Source organism: Macaca nemestrina, chromosome 13 (genome assembly GCF_043159975.1).
Source record: "Macaca nemestrina isolate mMacNem1 chromosome 13, mMacNem.hap1, whole genome shotgun sequence".
Lineage (NCBI taxonomy): Eukaryota > Metazoa > Chordata > Mammalia > Primates > Cercopithecidae > Macaca > Macaca nemestrina.
The window spans coordinates 24,007,154-24,022,764 of NC_092137.1; the positions used below are offsets into that span (position 1 = coordinate 24,007,154).

General features: G+C 48.1%; 1 protein-coding gene across 3 annotated transcripts; it reads left to right on the plus strand.

Annotated features, from left to right (window-relative positions):
• The first annotated feature begins 149 nt into the window (after nucleotides 1–149).
• Nucleotides 150–13,941, plus strand: LOC105479828 (FKBP prolyl isomerase 1B). Of its 3 annotated transcripts, XM_071076292.1 has the most exons (5): nucleotides 154–356; nucleotides 4,370–4,417; nucleotides 4,632–4,660; nucleotides 11,203–11,315; nucleotides 13,306–13,940. In XM_071076292.1, the coding sequence occupies exons 2-5, from the start codon at nucleotides 4,398–4,400 to the stop codon at nucleotides 13,432–13,434; spliced, it is 291 nt and encodes a 96-aa protein (XP_070932393.1). In that variant the 5' UTR covers nucleotides 154–356; nucleotides 4,370–4,397; the 3' UTR covers nucleotides 13,435–13,940. The 3 variants fall into 3 exon arrangements, with proteins under 3 accessions (XP_011736456.1, XP_070932393.1, XP_011736455.1); XM_011738154.3 differs by lacking the exon at nucleotides 4,632–4,660 and having other exon boundaries at nucleotides 150–356; nucleotides 13,261–13,941; XM_011738153.3 differs by lacking the exon at nucleotides 4,632–4,660 and having other exon boundaries at nucleotides 156–356.
• Nucleotides 13,942–15,611: the final 1,670 nt, after the last annotated feature.

Consider the following 15,611-nt stretch of genomic DNA (forward strand, 5'->3'; position numbering starts at 1 on the left):
GATGGAGGATGTGGTTGTGCTTACCATGCTCCCCGGTCAGTGGGTTAATGTCGTCAGGCGGGGCCAGGCTCGCTAACAGCCGGGCGGGGTCCCTTCCCCCGGGCCCCGCCCCGGCCGACCCCACCTTTCCGCGCGGCTCCGCCCCGCCGCCCCCTTCCCAGTGGCCCCTCCCCGCGCAGGTCCCGACTCCAGCCGCACCTCCTCTGGCTCTGCAGTGGCGGCGGGGAGGCGAGCCGGAGCGACTGCGGGGCCGGGACCGGAGCAGAGCCGGGGTCGGGCAGAAGCAGGGACCCCCGGAGGCGGGGCCTGTGGGACCGCTATGGGCGTGGAGATCGAGACCATCTCCCCCGGAGACGGTACCGGGCTCCCTCCGGAGCCGGGGGAGGGGAGGGGTCCCCGGGCGGAGCCCGGAGGGCGGGGGTCTGATTCGGAGGTGGCGCGGAGGGTGCTGAAGGGTCGGGGGGCTGGATGGGGAGGGCAGGAGACCCCGGACGGGATTCTTGGGGGTCTAGGAGACCATCCTCCACCATCCTCTTCCGCGACTCACCTAGGGGAATGTAGGTGGCAGCCTGGAGGCGGGGGTCTGCGGCCCGGAGCCGGGGGTCTGCGGCCCACCACCCCGGGCTGCTCCTGTCGCCGCTTCTACCGTTCGGTTATCCGCTGCTGCTGATACCCCAGGCTGGGTTTCGGCTTAGCTTTCCCTGCCCTGCTCGGCGAGCTCTGGAAAGCAGGACCTGCTCTCGGGTCTCCGCTGCTCCGGGACCTCCTCCTAGCGCGTCCCCCGCCGGGCCTCCTGTCGGTCGCTTCCCTGTGGGCCGGGCTGTGAGCGGCTGTGGGGACAGACCCAGGCTGGGAAAGGGGGAAGCGCTCCCTTGCCGGCTTCCGGATCTCGCTTTATCCTCCCGCCGCGTTCAGACTCCCTGGCCACCCTGTCCACTCCCATGGCCTCCACATTGAAGCTTCTAAGCCCAGCCCTGCGACCTGCGGCCGGACCTCTCCCTGGAGGTCCCAAGGTGCTCCCTAGTCAGCAAATCCAAAACAGAACTTGCGCTTCCCACCTTCTCCCCTAAGTGATCCTCCTCATCCCCCTTCCTTATCTCACTTTCCCAAGCCCTTGTATTACTGGGTCTGGGTGTGCAAGGAATAGCCATTTCTTTATTTCTTGAAATTTAATTCATACCAAAGCTCCCATTGTCTGCAGGGTTTGATGGGCAAACTTCATATCAGATATTATTAATATGAACAGCTCCCCTGCCCAGGAAATTGGAGAACTTCTTGGCTCCAGGCCATGCTCCTTGTCCAATCCCAACCACTACTTTGGATATCCCCTGGGGTACAGGATTCTTTGCCCACGCAGGAAACCTTGATGCTGGGTCCCAGAAAGCGTCTCCCTGAGGCCTTTTCATCCCCCAGCAGCCTCTGAGCTAATCTCCCCATCTTCAGCCTCTCCTCCCTGCCTTCAATCTCATCCCCAATCTCATATTCACTCCCTTTCTACATCATAGCCTGAAGACTCTTCTTAAAATGTGGTGGCTCATGCCTGTAATCCCACCACTTTGGGAGGCCGAGGCGGGTGGATCACAAGGTCAGGAGTTCAAGACCAGCCTGACCAACATGGTGAAACCCGTCTCTACTAAAAATACAAAAATTAGCTAGGCGTGGTGGTGCATGCCTGTAATCCCAGCTACTGGGGAGGCTGAGGCAGGAGAATGGCTTGAACCCAGGAGGCAGAGGTTGCAGTGAGCTGATTGTGCCACTGCACTCCAGCCTGGGTGACAGAGCGAGACTCGTCTCAAAAATAAGAAGAAGAAGAAGAAGAAGAAAACAAATGCATATTTGACCATGCCCCTCCCTCAGGTAGAAGATGTTTTAATGATTCTTCCCTCTCCCCCAGGCAGAGGGGCCTTTGGTGCTGTGGTCTATTCTCATCTTCCACACTAGAGCTTCATCTCTCACCACCTGTCCTGAGCCCACCACCAACTTTTTCTCCAGCTTTCCCAAGCTGCCTGCAAGTTGTCGAACACACCACTCATTCAGCAAATATTTATTGAACGTGTGTGCTAGGCCCTAAGGTGACAGCGTTGAAACAGACAGGGTCCCCGCTATTGCTGGACTGAAGGCCTTTGAACATGTTACATGTCATTCCCTCTTCCCAGATGGTGTTTTTTTACTTCCTCTGGCAAATTCTTACTTGTCTTTCAAGACCTGGCTTCGCCATTCTCTCCTCTATGATATTTTCCTTGACTTCTGCAGTCAGTTAGCTGCTCCCTCCTCCAGGCTCCCATAAAGTCCTCTAAATGTTGGCTCTGTGGTTAGCCTTCCTTAGGCTTTGTTATCTAGCCCCATAGCTTTAAATTCCAGCCAAATTTATATCTCCAGTGCAGACTTTTCATCTGCCTACTTGCAATATAAACTCAGATGTCTAATAGGCATCTCAAGATTGCCACCCGCACAAATCTGTTCCTCCCGTCTTCCCTATCTCAGGAAATAGTTCCACTATTCATCCAGTTGCCCAAACAGAAAACCCAAGCATCGTTCTTGTTGTCTCCTTTGTCCTCATCCTGGACCCCATTTCCAATTTGATTGCATGCCCTGTCAGCTCTGCTTCCAAAATATGTCTCCAGTCTATTTCACTCTCTTCTCTGCTGCCACCACCTTAAATCAAGCTATCATTGATTTCTTGTCTGGATTATTGCAACAGACGCCTTACTGTCCATCCTACACATAGCAGTCAGAGTGATGTTATAAAATCTTAATTCGGATTATGTCATTCTCTGGCTTAAAACCCTCCAGTGGTTTCCTATTGCACTTAGTATGAAATCCGGCTCTGCAAGCCCTGTATGATCCATCTCCTTCCCACCTCTGTCCTCCCTCCCTTCTTTCCACCTAACCTCCTTGCTCGCTGCAAATGGATTGATTCTGTGCACTTGTTACTCCTTCCCCAAGTGCTAATTCCCAGTATTTTGCTCATCCTTCAAGTCCTAGCTCCAGGGGCACCTTCTTCAAGAGGCCATCCTGGACCACTCTGTCTGAAATGGTCTGTCCCACTGCATCTCCCTTTAATACATCATTGTGTGTGTTTTCTTTAGAGTATTCATCATAATCCATAATCGTTTTGCATATTTAAGTATTGTCTCTGTCCATTAGAATATAAAGTCCATGGCAGGTGTGGTGGCTCATGCCTATAATCTCAACACTTTGGGAGGTTGAGATGGTAGGAGCTCTTGAGCCCAGGAGTTCAAGGCCAGCCTGGACAACATGTCAAGACCCTGTCTCTACAAAATTTTTTTTTTTTTAATTAGCTGGGCATGGCAGCATGCACTTGCAGTCCCAGCTACTCAGAAAGCAGAGGCAGAAAGATTGCTTGAGCCCATGAGGTCAAGGCTGCACTGAGCCAAGATCATGCTATTGCACTCCAGCCTGGGTGACACACTGAGACCCCTACTCTTAAAAAAAAAAAAGTAAACTCTAAAAGAACAGGGATAGAGATCTTGTTTGTAGTGTTCACTGCTGTATCCCTGTGATCAGGCACAGGCGTGGCACCCCATAGGTACTCAGTAAATATTTGTGGTTTTGTTTTGTTTTGTTTTGTTTGTTTGTTGAGACAGGGTCTTACTCTGTCACCCAGGCTAGAGTGCAGTAGCATGAACACAGCTCACTGCAGCCTTGACCTCCTGGGCTCAAACAATCCTTCCACTTCAGTCTCTTGAGTAGCTGGGGCTATAGGTGTGCAGCATCACACCTGGCTGATTGAAAAGAATTTTTTTTTTTTTTTTTTTAAGAGATGGGGTCTCCCTATGTTACCCAGGGTGATCCAGAACTCCTGGGCTCAAGTGATCCTCATGCCTCAGCCTCCCAGAGTGCTGGGATTACAGATGTGAGCCACCATGCCTGGCCTCTCAGCAAATATTTGTAAATGATTCCGTTTATTCATCCTTGATGGATGGATTATAATCTGCATTGTAATCTGGTATTTGTGTGTCTGTTTCCCTACCTTCCTCATGAGTTTATACATTGCTCTGCATGTCTGAAGTCTGGTCCAGGCCTGGCACATAGGAGGCCAACTGTAAATGTCTGTGGAGTGGATGATGTGAAGTAAAAGGGGCAATCAAAGAAAGTGGGGGTGGGTGGTGGGAAAGCCCAGGAGAGAGCAGAGTTGAGAAAACTCAGGGGGTAAAGTAAATCCAGGCCAGAGAGGTGACGTGATTCATTCTGGCTCGTACAGGGCCAGGAGCCAGAACTAGTTCCACAGGCATCTGCATGGCGTGGAGGGGAATGCAGGCTGGAGCTCTTGGTCAGGATCATACTTAATGTCCCAGGTGTTTTTCCAATACCCTACTCCTTCATCTGCCCTCATGTCTCCCTGCAGGAAGGACATTCCCCAAGAAGGGCCAGACATGTGTGGTGCACTACACAGGTAAGTCTCACCCCTCAGCCCCCACTCCAGTCCTGCCCCTCCCAAGGCAGGGCTGTCCTCTGAGCTTCTCTCCAGAGGTGCCTGCCTCTGAATCAGACCTAAAGCCCAAGGCAGCAGGGTCTCCCTGTGACCAGCCATCCCCTACTCCTCCCAGCCAGTCTAGTGGCAATGATAAAGGAGGCTTGGAAGGCCAACTCTTTCCCTCTTCTTCCAGCAAGGGCCATCCATGGTGCCAGCTTCTAGGTGAGTCAAACACCTTCAGTCCCCTTCCTTCTGTTGCAGGCATGGTGGAGCCCCTGTCCCTGCTGGGTCTGTCTGATATTTAGAAATCCCTCCGAGAGCTCCCAGCAGACTCTCTCTCCATCCTGCAGTATCATTAGAGAAGAAGAGGAGGGGAGAGGACAGAGAAGTCACCCAGAGGCTCTGATGCCATTTGAGGTGTCGGGTGATGGCAGTGCTTGTCTCTGGGTGCCGGGGGAGCCCAGAGCGGGACTGATCCCTGTTGGATGCTCTTTATCTGCAGCTGAGGTAGAGCGAGTTCCTCAGGACTGCTGGCAGGAAGATCATGAGCAGGTGTTTGTTCCAAGGGGGGTGAGCACCCTACCTTGTGACCTGCTTCCTAAAGTGGCAAACTCGATGACAGCCATTTAGCAGACAGCAAGGCCAGGTTAATTCCTAGGACATATTCGGATGGGGCCATTTTTAGCAGTTCTGTGAGCCAGCGTGAAGCACAAGGTTAATTCTTCGCAGACGGTGTGGATGTTTTCAGCAGTTGTGTTGCTGGTCGCTGATGTCAGTGGGCTGGACCATGTTTTATCTCCTGGTGATGTGGCCTAATTACCATGGGTCCTCTGGGGCCTCTGACCTGTGTAATTGATTTAACAATTTTAAATGTTGTAGACAGACCAGTATTTATCAAGTTACTGAAACCACAACATCCTTTTGCAAAGTCCTTTCACAATACATACATAGGGCAGCAGCTCTGGTCTTGGGAGAGACTGTCTTATCAAACACAGCAGGAGACTGTGGGACTTTTGGGAAACTTTTAAGTTAAATATAAATATAGTAGAGAACATAATGTAAGATGTCCAGGTCAATGAATTTTTTCAAAGTGATCACACTTAGGTAACTACCACTCAGAGAAGCATAGAACATTACCAGCATCCCCAAAAGTCCCTCTGATGCCTTCTTCCAGTCATTTCACCTCCCTAAAGGTAGCTATCATTGTTTTTCTGGTTTGTTGTTGTTGTTGTTGTTTTGAGACAGGGTCTCACTCTGTGACTCAGGCTGAGTGCAGTGGTGATCACCGCTCACTGCAGCCTCGACCTCTCGGGCTCAAGTGATCCTCCTGCTTCAGTCTCCTGACTAGCTGGGACCACAGACAGGAGCCACCATGCCTGGCTAATTTTTAATTTCTTGTAGAGATGAGGGTCTCACTATGTTGTCCAGGCTGGTCTCAAACTCCTGTATGCAAGTGATCCTTCCACCATGGCCTCCTAGTGCTGGAATTACAGGTGTGAGCCACTGTGCCTGGCTGGCAACTATTACTCTGACTTTTGTCTCCATGGATTGGTTTTGCCTACTTTTGCACTTCATCTTAATGGAACCATAGCATATGTACTCTTTTGTGTTTGGCTTATGTCACTCAATATTATGTCTGCAAGATATATCCAGAGTGGTTTATTCCTCTACAGTATTTTAATGTATGAGTATGTTGCAATTTATGTATCCTCTCTACCGCTGATGAACATTTTGGTTGTTCATAGTTTTTATTTATTACAAACAGTGTCACTTTGATCAGTCTTGCAGGCATCTCTTAGGGTACATGTGTACAAACATATGTGCATGTTGCTGTTGAGTATATACCTGGAAGTGGGGTACCTAGACTCAGCATTAGCAGTACTGTCCGACAGCTTTCCAAAGTCATTGTGCCAATTTCCACTCTAGGCAGCTGTGTAGGAGAGTGCCAGTTACCCTGTGTCCTCCCCAACATTTGGTATTGTCAGGTTTTGTTTTGTTTATTTATTTTTTTCTTTTTTTGAGACAGAGTCTGTGTTGCCCAGGCTGGAGAGAAATAGCACAATCTTGGCTCACTGCACCTCTGCCTCCTGGGTTCAAGCGATTCTCCTGCCTCAGCCTCCCGAGTAGCTGGGATTACAGGCACCCACCACCATACCCGGCTAATTTTTGTATTTCTAGTAGAGATGGGGTTTCACCATATTGGCCAGGCTGGTCTCAAACCCTTGACCTCAGGTGATCTGCCTGCCTCAGCCTCCCTAAGTGCTGGGATTACAGGAATGAGCCACCACGCCAGGCTTTGTTTTGGTTTTGGCCTGCTCTGGTGAGTATTCAGTACCATTTCATTGTGGGTTTTTTTTTTTTTAGACAAGATCTTGCTCTTTCACCAAGGCTGGAGTGCAGTGGTAAGATCTCGGCTCACTGCAACCCTGCCTTCCGGGTTCAAGCAATTCTTGTGCTTCAGCCTCCCAAGTAGTTGGGATTACAGGTGCACACCACCACACCCAGCTAATTTTTGTATTTTTTGTAGAGACGGGGTTTTGCCATGTTGGCCAGACTGGTCGTTGTGGTTTTGATTTGTGTTTCCCTGATGATGAATGGCGTTGAGCACTTTTTCATGTGCCTACTGGCCATTTGGATATCCTCTTTAGACTGCTCTAATTTTGCCCATTAAAAAAAATTAGGTTGTCTTTTTCTTTTTCTTTTTTTGAGACGGAGTTTCACTCTTGTTGCTCAGGCTGGAGTGCAATGGTGCGATCTTCACTCACTGCAACCTACACCTCCCAGGTTCAAGTGATTCTCCTGCCTCAGCCTCCTGAGTGGCTGGAATTACAGGCGCGAGCCACCGTGCCCGGCTAATTTTTGGGTTTTTGCTAGAGACAGGGTTTCGCCATGTTGGCCAGGCTGGTCTCAAACTCCTGACCTCAGGTGGTCCACCTGCCTCGGCCTCCCAGAGTGCTGGGATTATAGGTATAAGTCACGGTGCCTGGCCGGTTGTCTTTTTCTTGTTGATTTATAGGAGTTTTGTATATGTTTTGGATATGAGTCTTTTGTTGGTTATATCTATCCCAAATATCTTCTCCCACACTGTGGCTTGCCTTTTTACTCTCTTAATAGTAGCTTTTGAATAGAAGTCCTTTTTTTATTGTTTATTTTTTCTTATTTTGTTTCTTTATAAAATTTTTTTTCTTTCTTTTTTGTTTTTGAGATAGGATCTCACTCCCAAGGTGTTGGGATTACAGGCGTGAGCCACAGGGCCCGGCCATCTGTCTAATTTTTAATTTATCTGTAGAGAGGGCAGTCTCCCTATGTTGCCCAGGATGGTCTCGAACTCCTGGGCTCAACTGATCCTCCTACCTTGGCCTCCTAAAGTGCTAGTATTACAGGTGTGAGCCACTGCACCTGGCCTGAACAGAGTTCCTAATTTTGATGAAGTCTGACTTATCAATTGTTTTTGTTTTGTTTTGTTTTGTTTTGTTTTTGAGACGGAGTCTTGCTCTCTCGCCCAGGCTGGAGTGCAGTGGCCGGATCTCAGCTCACTGCAAGCTCCGCCTCCCGGGTTCACGTCATTCTCCTGCCTCAGCCTCCCGAGTAGCTGGGACTATAGGCGCCTGCCACCTCACCCGGCTAGTTTTTTTTTGTTTTTTTTTTTTTTAGTAGAGACGGTGTTTCACCGTGTTAGCCAGGATGGTCTCGATCTCCTGACCTCGTGATCCGCCCGTCTCAGCCTCCCAAAGTGCTGGGATTATAGGCTTGAGCCACCGCACCCGGCCTAGATTTATCAATCTTTTCTTTTATGGTTAGTGCTTTCTGTGTTCAGTTTAAGAAATCTTCATCAGGCCGGGTGCAGTGGCTCATGCCTGTAATCCCAGCACTTTGGGAGGCCAAGGCGGGTGGATCACCTGAGGTCAGGAGTTTGAGACCAGCCTGGCCAACATGGTGAAACCCTGTCTCTACTAAAAATACAAAAATTAGCCAAGCATGGTGGTGCATGCCTGTAATCCCAGCTACTTGGGAGGCTGAGACAGGAGAATCTCTTGAACAACCCGGGAGGTGGAGGTTGCAGTGAGCTGAGATCGAGCCGCTGCACTCTAGCCTGGGTGACAGAGATGAGACTCCGTCTCAGAAAAAAAAATAAATAAATAAATCTTTGTCTCTGGGTCATGAAGATATCCTTCTATTTATTATCTTGTAGAAGCTTTATTATTCTATCTTTCATATTTAGGTTTATGATTCATCTGGAATTGATTTTTTTGTGTGTGGATTTGGTAGGGGTTAAGGTTCATTTTTTTTCCCATATGAATATACTGTTTCCCATATGAATATACTGTTGACTCAACAACCTTAATGCAAAAAAAAAAAAAAAAAATCCTTTATTTGCTGCATTGCAGTGGCATCTTTGTCCAATCAAATCACCGTATAAGTGGGTCTGTTTCTAGACTGCATGGTTTTGGCTGAACTTGTAGCAAGAGATAACTGAAGTTATTTATCCAAAGTAGATTAAGTCACATAAAACCTGAAGAAACTAAGGAATGAGAAAGGAAAGTTGGTGTATAAATAGTATGTGAATGTGTGCGTGTGTGTGCATATCCATGTGCATATTTGTACAAGTATGTATCTGTGTGAATGTATGTAGATATATGTATCTAAATATTTTCTTAGCATCTCTTTGGCCACCAGAGCTTTTCTCCTGAGTGTGAGTGCATAAGAGCATGTGAGCATGCACAAGTATCTTTGTGTATTTGAATATCTTAGCAACCTTAGCAAATGCACGAGATTGTATTTGATCTTGTTAGCATCCACCTGCATGTACCTCTGTGTAGCCAGAAGGGTTTTCTCCTTTGCCTCATTTAGTACCCAGGGCAAAAGCCTAATGTATTTTACTGAGAGAGTAGTTAAATAAGTCTGTTTCTCTAATATACATTTTAGTTGAAGGAATTAGGAAGTGGCATCATAGATGCTCCAACACTAAGCTGGCCACGCTTCCTATGTTAAACATGACACATCTAAGGCCCTGGAAGAGGAAGTGATTTGCCCAATGTCACACAATGAGATAGTGCCAGAGTGAAGTCAAAACCCAGTCTCTGGACGTTCAAGCAAGGTCTTTTTCTAGTCCCAAACGGCCTTTTGTGGTGGTCCAGGGACTTCCAGGAGCAGTCATGGAACCGCATCATTTACAGAAGGTCTGATCTTTGAGTCAGAGTCACAGAAGAATTGAGAATAGCTGTTGGGCCTTGAGTTGCTGAACTGAGATGACATGTGGACATGGGGATGACAAGGCTTCTGAAGCAGAAGCTGGGGGACCCGGAACTGCTGGACTAGCACCTGGGGGGGTTCTGGTTTCAAACAGCCCTATTAGTACAGAGTCTGGAGGCCACCTCTGACCAGCTAGGTCACCTGACACTGTTCCCTGCAGTAGGGGATGATGCAATCTTTGGGTTTTGCCTTTTGGAGGAAACTTAAGAAACCTTAGGAACCTTATGTGAGGACTCAACCTGAGGCTGGAATAGCTGGGAAAACAGACCTTTAGGCAGAGGAAGTGACATAAAAAAGTTGAAAAGTCTGGCTGGGCATGATAGCTCACGCCTGTAATCCCAGCACGTTGGGAGGCCAAGGTGGGCAGATCACCTGAGGTCAGAAGTTTGAGACCAGCCTGGCCAACATGGCAAAACCCCATCTCTACTAAAAATATGAAAAAAATTAGCGGGCGCAGTGGCAGGTACCTGTAGTCCCAGCTACTCAGGAAGCTGAGGCAGGAAAATCCCTTGAACCTGGTAGGTGGAGGTTGCAATGAACTGAGATCATACCACTGCACTCCAGCCTGGGCAACAGAGGGAGACTCCAACACAGAAAAAAAAAAGTTGAAAAGTGCAGAGGAATTTGAGAAAGGCATGACCTGAATAGGACACAGAGGGAAGGGAAGGAAGGGGAGAACAGAGAGGGTTATAAGCAGGCAAAAGCTGGATCGTGAAGTGCCTGTATGCAAGGTAGGCATTTGAATTCTGCCCTGGGGAGCTATTGAAGTATTTTAAGCAGGGGAGTAATAGAATCAGATTTGTGTTTAAAGAAAAAAAAATCAGTCTGGATGCCAAGTGAACAACGAAATGGAGGCGGGTAAAAGAGGATCAAAAAGACCAGTTAGGAGGTTCTTCCTGTGTACAGGTGAAATAAGCTGGTTACTTGGTGGTGGTAATAGAAGCAAAGAAAAGGCCAGGAGCAGTGGCTCAGGCCTGTAATCCCAACACTGGGAGGCTGATGCAGGTGCTGTGGTCAGGAGTTCAAGACCAGCCTGGCCAACATGGCGAAATCCTGTTTCTACTAAAAATACAAAAATCAGCCGGGTGTGGTGGCAGGCGCCTGTAATCCCAACAATGTGGGAGGCTGAGGCAGGAGAATCGCTTGAACCCGGGAAGTGGAGGTTGCAGTGAGCTGAGATCGTGCCACTGCACTCCAGCCTGGGTGACATAGCAAGATTCCGTCTCAAATAAATAAATAAATAAATAAATAAATAAATAAATAAATAAATAAAATAGAAATGAAGAAAATAGGTAGATTACAAAGATAGGGAGGACTTAGTGATAGGTAGTATGTGGGGGTGAGGCAGAGGGAAGTGTCCAGATTTCCTGCCTGGGCAACAGGATGGATGGGGAGGATTGGAAGAGGAGCAGGTGTGTGCAGAAAAGGCATTCCATTTTAGACATGTGGAATCTGAATTGAGAGTTAACTCATGACCACAGCTCTGTTGCACCCGATTCTTGCTTTGACAGGAATGCTCCAAAATGGGAAGAAATTTGATTCATCCAGAGACAGAAACAAACCTTTCAAGTTCAGAATTGGCAAACAGGAAGTCATCAAAGGTTTTGAAGAGGGCGCAGCCCAGGTAGGTGAGGATTCACATTAAAGGAGATCTGGAGACTTGGGGATCTGGGCTCAGCACTCTGCCCTCCACCTCCACCTTCACCCACTCACAGACCACTACTGCTTTGACTCTACCGCCAGGGCATGGCAACGCCATCTGGTATCCCCTCCTGGCTTTGTGTCCCCACCCCTCTCCTTGCCAGCATGACTCTTTTGTGTCCCTGGGAGCTCTCATCCCAAGCACATCCCCTAGGCTTGCTTAGAACTACCTGAGAGGGCCAGGCATGGTGACTCATGCCTGTAATCCCAGCACTTTGGGAGGCCGACTGTGGCAGATCACTTGAGGCCAGGAGTTCAAGACCAGACTCACCAACATGGTATAACCCCGTCCCTGCTGAAAATACAGGTGTGGTGGTGCACGCCTGCAATCGCAGCTACTTGGGAGGCTGCGACAGGAGAATCACTTGAACCCGGGAGGTGAAGGTTGCAGTGAGCAGAGATTGTGCCACTGTACTCCAACCCAGGCGATGGAGTGAGACGCTGTCTCAAAAAACAAAACAAAAAAATAAACTAGCTGAGGTCTACCAGTTGTCTGGGACTGAGGTGGCGGAAGAGTTGGGGTGGAGTAGGCCAAAAAGATTTTTTGTTTTTTTTGCTTTTTTGGAAAGAATTTCAGACTTACAAAATTATTACAGAAATAGTACAGAGTTCTTCTATACTCTATTCAGCTTCCCCTTCTTGCATAACCATAGTACAATTATCAAAACCAGGACATTCACACTGATACAATATTACTTACTTATTCAAATTTTTGATTATTCAAAATTCAAAAATAGATTTAAATTTCACCAATTGTCCTATTAATGCTGAGCGGGTTCTCAACAACTGCTGTGATGAGCCCTGGTTCAAGCTCTTCTTCCTTGGTCTGTCTGTGAAGTCCTTATGATGCTCCCTTACAATAGGTCTTGTTTTTGGTGTTTTTTTTAGACAGAGTCTCACTCTGTCACCGAGGCTGGAGTGCAGTGGCGCAATCTCAGCTCACTGCAACCTCCACCTCCTGGATTCAAGCGATTCTCCTGCCTCAGCCACCCAAGTAACTGGGATTACAGGCACCTGCCGCCATGCCCAGCTACTGTTGTTTTTTTTTTTGAGACATAGTCTCACTTTGTTGCCTAGGCTGGAGTGCAGTGGCACAATCTCGGTTCACTGCAACCTCCGCCTCCCAGGTTCAAGCAATTCTCCTGCCCCAGCCTCCCGAGTAGCTGGGATTACAGGTGTGCACCGTCACCATCTGCCCGGCTAATTTTTGTATTTTTAGTACAGATGGGATTTCACCATGTTTGCCAGGCTTGTCTCCAACTCCTTGACCTCAGGTGATCCACCTGCCTCGGCCTCCCAAAGTGCTAGGATTACAGGCATGAGCCACCACACCGGCCTTTTTGTATTTTTTAGTAGAGACAGGGTTTTGCCGTATTAGCCAGGCTGGTCTTGAACTTCTAGACTCAAGTGATCCGCCCACCTTGGCCTCCCAAAGTGCTGAGATTACAGGTGTGAGCCACCATGGTTGGCCACAGTAGGTCCCCCTTGCCACCTTGCTGGTGACTCTAGTCTCTAAACCACTTTAATGAACTGCTCCTGTCACCTACTTGAGTATTTACATGTGCTATTCATATACCCTCTTTCCTAAAGAGGCCTATTCTTTGGAAGAGGGTGAACAAATGAAAGTGTTTCAGTCATATACAAATTGAATAACCAGTAATGTTTGTCAGATGCATGAATCTGAGAACGCTCTGTGAGGGTTACTGCCCCACAGTCACATTTCTGCTGAAGCAGAATCTGCATTTGTTACAGCTCTTAGCAAAATTTCAATGTAACCCATGTAAAATTCATCTGAGATCTTCAGAGTTAACACTGAGGATGGTTTGGGAAAATGCCATAGTCATCTAACTTTTTTCTTTTAAATCAAGCTGCGTCCTCTTTCTCCTCTCCCCATCTGCCCCCATCCCTGCTAGATGAGCTTGGGGCAGAGGGCGAAGCTGACCTGCACCCCTGATGTGGCATATGGAGCCACGGGCCACCCCGGTGTCATCCCTCCCAATGCCACCCTCATCTTTGACGTGGAGCTGCTCAACTTAGAGTGAAGGCAGGAAGGAACTCAAGGTGGCTGGAGATGGCTGCTGCTCACCCTCCTAGCCTGCTCTGCCACTGGGACGGCTCCTCCCGTTTGGGGCTCTTGATCAGTGTGCTAACCTCACTGCCCCATGGCATCATCCATTCTCTCTGCCCAAGTTGCTCTGTATGTGTTCGTCAGTGTTCATGCGAATCCTTGCTTGAGGAAACTTCGGTTGCAGATTGAAGCATTTCAGGTTGTGCATTTTGTGTGATGCATGTAGTAGCCTTTCCTGATGACAGAACACAGATCTCTTGTTCGCACAATCTACACTGCCTTACCTTCACTTAAGCCACATACACAAGGTGCTCAGACATGAAATGTACATGGCGTACACAGAGGGACTTGAGCCAGTTACCTTTGCTGTCACTTTCTCTCATAAATTCTGTTGGCTGCTCACTTAAACAATGTCCTCTTTGGAAATATGTAAAATAAAGGCTCTGTGCTTGACAAACTCCTGTCCATCCTTATTTTAGGTAGGAAGTGCTCTGTGGACCACACAAGCCAGTTGCCCCTGGGAAAGAGTGGAAAGGAAGCAGGGTTCCAAGTGGCTAGGCGAGTGATACATATAATAGCTACAATGTGAGCATTTTACATGCTGGGCCTTGTTCTACATACTTTTTTATTTTTTTATTTATTTGAGATGGAGTCTTGCTCTGTCACTCAGGTTGGAATGCAGTGGCACAATCTTGGCTCACTGCAACCTCTGCCTCCTGGGTTCAAATGATTCTCATGCTCACCACAACGCCTGGCTAATTTTTGTATTTTTAGTAGAGACAGGGTTTTGTCATACTGACGAGGCTGATCTTGAACTCCTGACCTCAAGTGATTTACCTGCCTTGGCCTCTCAAAGTGATGGGATTACAGGTGTAAGCCACTGTGCCTGGCTGTATATAGTTTTAAATTATTACCATTGATCCTCTAAGCAACCCTGCAAGGTAGATATTACCTGCCACTCATCTCAGGCTCAGAATCCTCCTCTACATAACTAAAGAAATACAGGCTCCAAATCTTGTAGCTTAGCAATCAGATGTGGGATTTGAGCACCTTATGTGCTCTTGCAATCTTTGTTTGGACTACAGCCAGAGGGATGAGCCCCACTCACCCAGATGGAAACAGAACACTTTGTGCGTCCAAACAAATAAAGGTGTATTAAGGGCTTGAAGTCATATACTAACTCACACTGGGAAGTTCCTTGTGAAAACAATGTGTGATTCTGAGCTTGTTTTCACATACACTGCTTAGTTTCACCTAGATTTGTTCTGACTTACACTGAGGAATTACTTTTGGGAAAAATGTATGATTCTGAACTTCTTTCCACATATAGTGCTTATTTCATCAACATTTATTGTAACTGACCAGAAACACCAGTTAGGTTTTAAAATCAACCCACTTATTGGTATAGGTTATGTATAGGTCAGAGGAGCCTGGGGCAATGTGCTCAAACATTTTTCTCTCTTTTTTTTTTTTTTTTTTTTGAGACGGAGTCTCGCTGTGTCTCCCAGGCTGGAGTGCAGTGGCGTGATCTCGGCTCACTGCAAGCTCCGCCTCCCGGGTTCACGCCATTCTCCCGCCTCAGCCTCCCAAGTAGCTGAGACTACAGGCGCCCGCCACCACGCCCGGCTAGTTTTTTGTATTTTTAGTAGAGACGGGGTTTCACCATGTTAGCCAGGATAGTCTCGATCTCCTGACCTCGTGATCCACCCGCCTCAGCCTCCCAAAGTGCTGGGATTACAGGCTTGAGCCACCGCGCCCGGCCTCTTTTTTTTTATTTTGAGACGCAGTCTCACTCTATTGCCCAGGCTGGAGTGCAGTGGGTAATCTTGGCTCACTGCAAGCTCTGCTTCCTGGGTTCACGCCATTTTCTTGCCTCAGCCTCCCGAGTAGCGGGGACTACAGGCGCCCGCCACCACACCCGGCTAATTTTTTGTGTTTTTGGTAGAGACGGGGTTTCACCATGTTAGCCAGGATGGTCTCAACCTCCTGACCTTGTGATCCGCCTGCCTCAGCCTCCCAAAGTGCTGGAATTACAGGCGTGAACCATTGCGTCCAGCCTCAAACATTTTTCTTTCAGTTGGTATAGGGTGAGAAAAACTCCTGGCCATAGTTGGGATTATTCTTTTTTTTTTTTTTAAGCATTTATTTATT

Excerpts from the sequence above, each read along its gene's own strand:
- LOC105479828 (XM_011738153.3), top strand. The coding sequence starts at position 320 with ATGGGCGTGGAGATCGAGACCATCTCCCCCGGAGACG. Across the intron at positions 357-4,369 it reads GACCATCTCCCCCGGAGACG|GAAGGACATTCCCCAAGAAG; the intron begins GTACCGGGCTCC and ends GTCTCCCTGCAG. Across the intron at positions 11,316-13,305 it reads TTGAAGAGGGCGCAGCCCAG|ATGAGCTTGGGGCAGAGGGC; the intron begins GTAGGTGAGGAT and ends CATCCCTGCTAG.